The sequence below is a fragment of the Xenopus tropicalis genome, chromosome 2 (genome assembly GCF_000004195.4).
Source record: "Xenopus tropicalis strain Nigerian chromosome 2, UCB_Xtro_10.0, whole genome shotgun sequence".
In the NCBI taxonomy this organism is placed as follows: domain Eukaryota; kingdom Metazoa; phylum Chordata; class Amphibia; order Anura; family Pipidae; genus Xenopus; species Xenopus tropicalis.
This window is the reverse complement of record NC_030678.2, coordinates 41550456-41561283: the sequence shown is the minus strand read 5'-3', so window position 1 is coordinate 41561283 and position 10828 is coordinate 41550456. Positions and strand designations below refer to the sequence as shown.

The 10828-nt window shown below is 40.9% G+C and overlaps 1 protein-coding gene across 3 annotated transcripts in view; it reads right to left on the bottom strand.

Annotated features, from left to right (window-relative positions):
• Window positions 1-8610: 8610 nt before the first annotated feature.
• The window catches only part of stx1a (syntaxin 1A), a 91376-nt gene continuing 89158 nt past the window's right edge, over window positions 8611-10828 (bottom strand). For 2 of the 3 annotated variants that reach the window (XR_001169885.3, XR_001169884.3), the window contains one exon: window positions 8611-9908. Coding sequence is in view for 1 of the 3 variants with exons in the window: in NM_001078723.1 (NP_001072191.1) it covers window positions 9831-9908 (78 nt within the window). In the remaining 2 variants the exon portion in view is untranslated. The remainder of the gene's footprint in view (window positions 9909-10828) is intronic. The other variant, NM_001078723.1, reaches the window with a different exon arrangement.

Below are 10828 nucleotides of genomic sequence, written 5' to 3'. Positions count from 1 at the left end.
AAGGAGGCTGATTAGGAGTGTTAGAGTCACTGTGGGGAGTGCTTGACAAATTGGAACCCCCAGTGACTTTACAATTCCTTCTCTTTTAAAATGTCAGCTAAACACTAACCCCAATATGTAATAACATGCACTATGTTTGCCCAGGAGCAGTATCCCATAGCAACCAATGAGATGTTTTTTTTTAAACAGGTGACCAGTAAATGCTGCCTGCTGATTGGTTGCTATGAGTTACTGGTCTTAGGAAAACTTAGTGCCTTTGATTCCATAACCTTATATAAGGAGACTTTTTGGGAATGTACAGCCTATTTCAGTGCCTGAAAGCAAACAGTTCAGTATCACTATTTGGTTCCTATACCCACTAATAAATGTGCTCTAGTACAGGTATCGGACCCCTTATCCGGAAACCCATTATCCAGAAAGTTCCGAATTACGGAAACACCATCTCCCATAGACTCCATTTTAATTAAATCATTCACATTTTTAAAAATGGTCTCCTTTTTCTCTGTAATAATAAAACAGTACAATGTACTTGATCCCAACTAAGTTATAATGAATCCTTATTGGAACCAAAACAATCCTATTGGATTTAATTGTTGTTTAAATCATTTTTTTAGTAGACTTTAGGAGGAGATCCGAATTACAGAAAAACCCCTTATCCGGAATACCCCAGATCCCGAGCATTTTGGATAACCTGTACTACCTGTACTAACAAAGAATAGCCATAAAAGCAGTTATGACTATATGGTTTATCTGACTTGACAAAAAGTTGTTGTACCCATTTAGTTAGTAATAACTGTGTCATCTGCAGTGGTGGAATTGCTTCCCACTGAAACATAAAAAAACATATAAATAAAATTAACTAGGGAATGAGCGAGTTTTCCCTTAGAGACTTGACAAAAAAAATGCAGCTGCTGTTTTACCATTTACATTGCAATGGACATTTTTACATTGTCCATTGCTGACCAGTAATAGCACTGTGATTCTTGGCCATTTTGCCTATTGCAGTGAGTCTTCCCATGATACCAGCAGCAAAGAGACTGGGGCTTGGCTACAGGTAGTGATGAGTGGAATTTTTCGGCAGGCATGCATTCTCAAAAAAATTTTCTACCGCGCAGACTTTTGCAAATTTTTCGCCAAAGTGAAACGGGACAGATTCACTCATCACTAACTACAGGTAAATAGTTACCGCACAGTATCACACAAATAAACGCCTGCATTGCAAAGCTGATCATCTCCCACAGCCCAGTCACATGACTATAGTGAGATTTGATGTGTATTTGCTTCTGCTGTAGTGTGGGTGAAAATGACTGATTCTTCTATTTTCTGCTATTTCTATGATTTTTTTTTTTTTTTTTTCTGCATGAAATGAGAACCTGAATCTAGGGTGGATACCTAAGAACTCACCGAATAACACTGTAGCCTCATTAGTATTTTGCTATAAGAAGGTAAGTTTCAGTAAATATCACTTCTAGTAAGGTATCTATTTTGGGCAAGTCTTCCCATGAAAAGGCAGCTCAGGTAATTGATTTGCATTTCCATGTCTCCCTGGGATGGTGTGATTGGTATGTGTGCAGGGCCAAACCCATGTCAGCATTCCCACTGTGGCATTTCCGTAAAGGATTTTTTATTTTCCTTCCTTTGGATCAGTATAACCAGTAGCTCATGGGGTTGTATGTTCATATGGTGTCCATTTGTCAACCTTAAAGGGCACCTATCATTGTAAAATTGTTTTCCCCACCAATTGGGAAAAATATCTATTTGGGCCAGAAAATGCTCTTAATGAACGCTGTGCCACCCATACCAGAAGGGAGTCCTTGGCTCTGGTGGTCATGTTGGGCTCTAAACAGGCAGTTTATTCATTCACAATGCATTATGAGTGTCCCATAAAGTCATTATGGGTGTCTGTCTGGCCAAACAGGGACACCTGTACCAGGAACTGTCTGCCAGTGTCATATTGCTTGCTAGAAACAGATTTTGGCCCAAATTGTATTACCCTGCATCTCCAGAGGGAGAAACTTTATCCAGAACGCTCAGAATTAGGGTAAGGATCACCCAAAGACTCAATTTTAATCAAATAATTCACATTTTTAAAAAATATTTACTTCTATTTCTCTGTAATTATAAAACAGTACCTTTTACTTGACCCAACTAAACTGCATGAATCCTACCAGGTTTATTTAATGTTTAAATTATTTTTTCATAGGTTTAGTATTTGGTGATCTAATTAAGGAAAGATCGCTTATCCAGAAAACCCCAGGTCGTAAGTATTCTGGATAATGGATCCTATACCTGTATTGTAAGAATTTTTATACAGAAAAAGGCTTGATAGGAATTTTCAGAATAAAAAATTGTATTTTCCCATCCAGTACGACCCACACATTAGGGGTCAACATTTGCAAGGTTTGCCTAAGTTGCTACAATATTTAGGGTTCTGTGCTAAAACAGATTTCCCTAGAATTTCACCAGATAATTTAATTGTGAGTTCACTTGTGATCAATGTGATCACTTCTTTTGTAGCCCCCATAGTGGGTGTCCAGGTTAGAAGAAAAATTAACCCCCTATTTTGCATTCAGTCAGACCTATGTTAAGAAGGTGCATAAACATGATCTGAACTTCAAGATTTGTGACAATGTTGGGAGTATTATTTCAATGTGTTTTAGCCCTAAGTGTTTGGGTCTGACAGGAACTGTAGCAGCATGACATGTAATGCTTTAGTATGGCCACATGATGGCACTCTTCTGCCACCAATAGGGAGCCAGCATTAGCAGTGGCCTACAGCAAAGCTTTGGACCTCTATGGAAAAAATACCTTAGCAGCAGGGGCCTTGTGATCCACTTCCTGCAGCTCAAACTGTGCAACAGAGCGCCAGAGACCCGCTGCTGCCAGATGCACTTACCTTACGGAATGTCATGTTCTTAAAATAGCGGATAGTAAACATGGAGATGTTACTGACTATCTGAATAACGGCACCAAACTCTATTCAGATTATTTAATACATGTGTGAGAAAATCTATGTCCTGTTTGTCTCATTAAGCAAAGGGATAAAGGCACTTTCTCTTTTAGCCAGGCATGAACAAGGCATAACAGCACAGTATTTCTTAAAGGGATAAAACAAACCAAATACCAGGAATGGGACCTGGGGTTTCCCAGATAAGAAGTCTTTTCATAATTTGGATCTCCATAGCTTAAGTCTACGAAAAATTAATTTAAACATTAATTAGACCCAATAGGATTGTTTTGCCTCTGATAAGGATTAATTATATCTTAGCTGGGATCAAGTACAGGTACTGTTTTATTATTACTGAGAAAAGGGAATCATTTAACCATGAAATAAACCCAATAGGGCTGTTCTGCCCCCAATAAGGGGTAATTATATCTTAGTTGGGATCAAGTACAGGTACTGTTTTATTATTACAGAGAAAAGGGAATCATTTAACCATTAAATAAACCCAATAGGGCTGTTCTGCCCCAATAAGGGGTAATTATATCTTAGTTGGGATCAAGTACAGGTACTGTTTTATTATTACAGAGAAAAAGGAAATCATTTTTGAATTATTTAATTCAAATGCAGTCTATGGGAGACGGCCTTCCCATAATTTGGAGCTTTTTTGGATAACAGGTTTCCAGATAACAGATCCTTTACCCAAATGAACATCAGGTTCTCAAAAGCCTCGGCTCTTTCGGTGCATACAGTGGTTTTACATACTTTGTTGCAATGTGGTACACAACTTCTGCAAAGTATTTTACCGACAGCAATTGCATCAAATTTAGAGAGCGTAAATGAGTGTAAAGGGCACACAATCGTCACTTGAACCCCTCCTACAGAATGTTACGCAGGGTTACTCACAAGGTTAAAAGACAAGAAGGCTCATTCACAATGCCCAATGCAGTGTGCAAAAAAAAAAAAAAAAAAAACCCAGCCTTTTTTAGTGCTTTGGGAAATGGCTCTTCTGCTGACAGTGCCTGCAGTTGGCTCAGTTTTTGCTGAAGTAATAGCCATCGGCAGTACTGTCTTCTCTGTTAATGTCAAAAGAATTTCTTGAATGGGTTCAAATGGCTTCTGTGAGAGAACATCAAGGACTAAGGGTAAATCCCATGTCAGGGAAATACTTATTCTTGAGACCCCCAGCCATAAACTATATGGGTTCCATGCCCACATTTTGCCAGTGAAATCGGATATAGCGGAGATTTGTGATGTCAGTGTTCTGAGACTCGGATCTTTTTTTAAGACCTGCCTGTGACACAGTTAATTCTGTCACCTCCAATTGCCTCTCTTGAAGCACATTTTTCATGTTCTTTCATAAGAATAATGTGTTGACACCTTTCTAGACTTAAGCTGGTGTCTATCACTATATCAAGGAAGGCCCTGTAGAATCAGTCTTTGCCTCTCCAAACCCAAACCTTGAGGGACAATTCTTTCATCTGAGAATACATTATCGGCCCCTGCATGATTGGCTGTGGCACAGAAGGCAAAACAGCAGATCCCATGGCCTTCTCAGCTGTTGTCCTGTCTGATCTTCCTAAACACTTTGAATTAAAGGAGTTGTAGGAAAATTGTAAGGCAACTTCATTCCCCAATTCTGTAAAAAGGCACCAAGTTCTTCCACTTTGTCATCTGGGAATCTTGAATAGAATCTTCTTACTTTCCTGTTGCCATCTTCAGTGGAAGACCCAATTCTATGATTAAACGATAGAAAAAAAAATTCTGGTCTAGTTTCCACCTGTGTCTATTGATTAAGTTTCTGCTGAGGAAATCTGCCAGTTTGTTTGAAGGAAGACCACAGCTCTCTTTAGCCACTCCATCATGGGCATTAACTCCTCCAGCAGTTGACAACTGTGAGTACCCCTCTCAATATTTAAATAGCAAACTCATTGATTTTCCCAAAAACAAATATCCTAGAGCTGTCAAAGCCGGATGCACCGCTCTCATCTCTCTCACATTGGAAGAGAGTAGACTTTCTCTGAACTCCCAAGGACCCTGGACTGTATGTAGGCCACAAACTGCTACCTATCCTGTGCAACTTGCATTGGCAGGTCATTGCTCCCAATGAGTCAAATTCAGCATCCTTCCTCGACAGATTCCTTATATCCATCCATATAGCTTCACCAAATTAACTTTATATTCTATGCTTTTAAAGAGAGACCTTCGTAGTAGTGGGAACTCAGCTGTTGGCACAAAGATAGGGCAATATGTCATAAACTTGGGACGGAGCCCGACAGCTGCACAGATTCATGCTGGAACAGCCCATTTTCTAGAGAGTTTGCCACTAGTAATGATATTGTATTAAAATGTCTACAGAATGAAAAATTGTAATTAAAATGGTGATTAAGCAGGAGCTGTTTATAGTATTTATATATCTATATCTATATCTATATATGGGGAAGCCCAAATGTAACAAGCTGCACCAAAGGACAAGTAGCACTAACAATAAATATTACCTGGATTACTGTACCAGATGCTTCTATACATTTCATATTTCATTAACATGTTTCTTTGAAGCATAAATCATGGTTTTCAAGCCGCAGCTGCTTTCCATTTATTTAACCCTTTAACCACCATGGAATTTACAGCACCAGCCTAAGCCATTATCACAGATGCTACGCTGCCAGGGTGCCCTTTGACCTATGCCACGTGACTGGCTAAGCATGGTACAGCAAGATTCAGGGTGATCCTAGCACAGAAAGGGTTAAATGGCAAACATGCTGCCCAAAGGGGGAACTAAGGTGTCAAACTGGGATCATTTGGGAACAGAAATGAGAGGTTATGAGCATTCGCCTCCCAATAGTATCCGCGTCTGTCCGAGGTTGCATGTGTCCCATTAACTGGCATGCAAAAGGCTGTAGTCGTTTTGATTCCCTAAGACTGAAGAAGAAAAGCGTCAGAGAGTGCACCAGCGGTCCCTCACGTTGTCTGCTTCTTCACATTTAAGAGCAGGCGTTATTAAACTCATTACAAGCTCTATCCTTGCATACAGCAGCCATGCAATTGCCTGCTTTAGACACCTGAAGACACAACATGAGCTGTGTCTTTAGGCTTAATTTATCATAAGTATCATGCCAGCAATGTCCTTGTAATGTATTTGATACCTAATGCAGGTAGGCTCATGTATCATGGCCCATTATAGCCCTGTGTCTGTGCGCAGGGACAGGAATGGCATCTGTCACTTTGCACAGGGTGGATTTTAGCTAGAAAATGCAAGAGTAGGTAGGTCAGTATTTAATCCACTGAAAACATTATAATATGCCAACTAATAGAAACTGTAGCGGGCAGCTGGCAGTCGTTCAGAAGCCTTATGAGATACACACACAATATTTGCCTCAAAGCTAAGCTATAGGTATGTTTAAGCTGGCTGTGTGCTCACCATTACCTGCGCACATCTACAAAATTCATTCAAAGGCAGCAGCAGCAGCATTTTTTTTTATTGCTTTCTCGCAACTTACTAAGTTTAAAAGGCAGCTAATGCCCAGATACATGTAGTTTAATAGTCATAGTCCTGCAGTGCTGCCTTCCACGGCTAGCAGTCCTGTGCCTCTAAAGTTAGAGTCTCCCTAAACCAGCTCTCCTCCATTCCCTTACAAAACCTTTGTCTATCCCTCTGTATTCAGTTGTGCAGGCCTTGTGCTATCTTGGTAATGTTGAAGAAGACAATATGGCGGCTATGATCAACTTCTTTGATAAAAAAAAAAAAAAAAAACACAAAGTAAGTACTAAAGTGACAAAACTTACCAATTAGGGAGCACAAAATGGGGTCTTAATAGTTAGAGAAAATTGGTAGGATTGTTGCCTTGCACTGGTATTCCCAAACCTTAGTTATTAGCAGGTTATGGGGCCATTGTGTTGATCAGGTTTAAAGAGGAGCCGCAACTATGCTGGAGCTAAACAGGTAGATATGGGGCATCGGTAGATCGGCATCCAAACCTGCTTAACTTGGAAATGGCTCAGGTTAATGGGCCCACTAGACACATGCCTAAAATCAGACAACACGAGGTGTCTTCAGAGAGAATAAAAATAAATATTTGGTATTGTGCGTCAAAACATTCCTTTAAGACGTCATAGGTCAATACAATGGTCTTCCTTAGCAGGATTTTTATCTTCTAAAAACTCTAAAAACTGCTGCTGGAACATTTGGAAACAGGATGGAGGAGTCTAAATATTTGCTTGCAGGTTCCAAACTGCATAAAAATCTGCACAGGTAGGGGATCCATTATCCGTAAACTCATTATCCAGAAAGGGAAGTCCATGTCCCATAAAGAAAATAATTCTTATTTTTTAATCTTGTTTTTACTCTGCAATTATAAGATGCTTGCGCCATATTGGAATGGATTTATTTTAATATAAACATTTGTTTTTACAACATAGATTTAAGTTATGGTGATCTAAAATGTGGCAAAAAAAACCCAAAAAAACCCCAGGTCCAAAGGGAAGTAAATAATGGAGTGCGGCTATTTTACTTACCTTTCTCAGACAGTTTTAGTGCCTTTACTGCACATGAATAAGCCCAGGCCAAAGCAGGGGTGACTGGGAGTAGAAAACAAACCTGCCTTGCGACTGAGCAGATAAAGTAGATTGTAACTGTACTGCAGTGTTATCTGGGGTTAGAAATACAGTATCTGTGTTCCAGTCAATAATCTAGTGGCTTTTTTGCCAACTACAGATTGTACTTTGATTCATTAATCCATGCCTACCATATTTTTTGTCATTTGGGTTGAAAAAAGACATACGTCCATCAAGTTCAACCATAATGCCTATATATAACCTGCCTAACTACTGGATCAACTAGTAGTTAGGCAGGTTATATATAGGCATAATGGTTGAACTTGATGGACGTATGTCTTTTTTCAACCCAACTTACTATGTTACTATGTTACATTTTTTCCCCTTTTCCCCGAACCAACTAATTTTTCCAGTACCCCCATTTCTGCACTTGAACTACTATTCCAGATCCCTCCTTTTGCCCCTGCCAAATACATGTTCCTATTTCTTCCCCTTCCTTTGTCCCACACCAGATTCATTTTCTAATTTTCCCTTTTGCCAGATTTATTTCCCCTATTTTCCCATGTTTTGCCTGCAATACTCCACAGCTCCAGAAATATATATCTGCTTTCTCCAGTTGCCAGTAGCTGCTTTATTCCCAATGCCAAACTGGAGGCAATTACAGTTTTTCCCAGTCTCACCACTTTTTCCACAGCTAGAACCATTTCCCCTATTGACGGATTTATCTGGTTTCTGGGCTTCTTTCCTGGATTCCTGTGTTTCCATTCACATAAGCAATTTTAACCAGCTTCGGACTGGGCCGGCAGGACTCGAGAAAAAAAAACGGTGGGCCCTGCCAACCCAGTCCCACTCCCTGCTCACTCTCTGACCCAGGCGCTCCTCCCTCATCCCCCGATCATGGCTGCAAATAAGAGCAATGCTCATGCAGGGGGGTGGGATGGAGGTTCTCAACTTAGGGGAGGAAGGTCTGAGACTGGGGTGGGGGTCCCTGAATGGATACCCCCGGTGGGCCCCAGACACCCCAGTCCGAACTTGAATTTGACCCATGAAATCATCCTCCTGTGTATATGTTGCAAACAAGGCGGTTTAGTACAGTGATTGCAACTCACACGTGGTTCTCATTGCTGGGATCTCCTCAAACTCATATCATTTATTAAATGCCACACAAGGGGTGCAGACAAAAATACACACCAGAAAGAAGTAACACCAAATATAAAAACTCTCCTCACGAAGCATGCTGGTGAGCAACCCCTTCAGAGCTGGTAAGTACTGGCAGCACTGAAAGGGTCAGCAACTGACTGGTACAAGCCGTAAGGCACATCAGGACTCAGTTTGCCATCACTGACTCGACTGATGGTACTGCATCGCCTCAATGTGACACCGCCACCACTCCCAAACCTGCAAAGTGTCTGTAACACATAAAGTGCAAGAGACGTGCACAATGTACTTGGCGAATGCACCAGTGGAGGTAGCCAGTACAGGCTTTTAACACCCAACCAGTAGGTTCCACGGCAACCCAGGACATACATACATTTCATGGCAACCAGAGGCAATGTCAATGCCAATCCTGGGTTGAGGTGAATTGCACACACACCATATCTGCATATGTGATCACAGAGAAACATATATGTAGACATTGTTCTCACAGAATTACAAAAGGGAATGTAGTCACTGGATACAAAAGAACTTAAAATGGCACCCGTCCCTCTCCAGAAGAGTTGCTGGAAGAGGGCAGGGTTCACATAAAACAGATTCCAACCTTTAACAAGTTAAACCAAACACTGAGCCCCCGTCATGCAAAAGGGAAATCACGGTCTCCAGCACACTGTCCCAGTTCAAAGCATGAAGAGTGCAATGGATGAAGTAAAAGATGATGGTTTGGCTCTGCTTGGCACTTCAGCCCAATGTTAGGGTCTAGTTGGCTGTGGAAGAGGCAGATTCTTTTCTGAACCCAAAAGGCATCCGGTGGGCAGTGGAACTGAAAATAGAGGCTTTGGAGGAATGATAACCCTCTGCCGCTTCCTTCATACACTGTATGGGTCCAATAACTGGGAAAGTCTTTGCAAACGTGAGGATGTCGTGATGTCAAACACAGCTTTGTTAGTGGGCTAAGCGTGTTCTGTCCCATCCCATACTGTGTAGCGAGTCTCTTCCTGGGTGCGTGTGCTGGGTTACAACGATAGGGTTGTCATGCAGAGGGGCTCTCCACTCAAGAAGTGTTTTTTTGTTTTTTTTTGTTTTTCCACTGCCAGTGCCTCGTTGTACAGGGCACACACTGTGTGCTGCATATGTCTTCCAATGTCCAGAACATGCATTCTGTGCCGCTCCGCTTGCCTTATCCAAAAATCCCTCCAAATGTTGAAGCAATGACAATACCCAGCACCACACAGCAGATAATGATCATGATTTTCTTCTGCAGGAGAAAGGAGATCCTTATTACATTCACAGTATCAAAACACAGCCAGACTCTTAGAAGAAAATATAATGTCATTAATGAAAGAAACGTGTGCAACCTTAGTATTTTTTAGCTAAAGGAAAAATGGTTAACAATCCAGCCCTTACAGGACACCTTACAATTATGATCTTTACCGTGACCACTGATTCAATTCTACCCCTATCGGTCAAATCAGAATTAACATTTTGCCTATGTTTGGGTGGCTTTGAGGAGATAAAAATGATCCCTCCTGTCCGATTGGCGAGACGATATCCAAGGCTTTTACCAATATCGTTTGCTTCAGCTCCCACCATACAAGCACCAATTATCAAGCAAAACCTCGTTTCGGATGACAATATCGATGTGTGTATGTATGGCTGCCTTAATTATTCAAGGCGGGTAGTTTTCCTTTTTCATTTTTTACTTGTTGTTTAGGAATTATTTAGTGATTTGTTCAGCAGCTCTCCAGTTGCTAGGGTGAAATTCTTACCTAGCAACCAGGCAGTTATTTAAATGAGAGACTGGAAGACAAATAGGAGAGGCCTGAATATAAAGATAAGTAATAAAAAGTGACAACAATAAAACTGTAGCCTTGCAGAGCAATCATTTTTGGATGCCGGGGTCAGTAACCCCCATTTGAAAGCTAGTAAGAGGTAGGCGGGTGATTCAGGTAAGAAATAAATTAACTAATTAAAACGTAACTAATAACAGGCCATTCTATAAAACACTGAAGATATACTTGTAAGTGAACCACCCCTTTAAAGGAAAGAGAAATAATTCCTAGGGGTTCCTATTAGGCAGGCCCCTCCTAACTTAGACAGCAGCTGTTTCAGAATGGTCCCTTATGGGCGTTCAGGACTGGGCGGGTGTGCAGTGGGAATTCAGATATTTATTATACT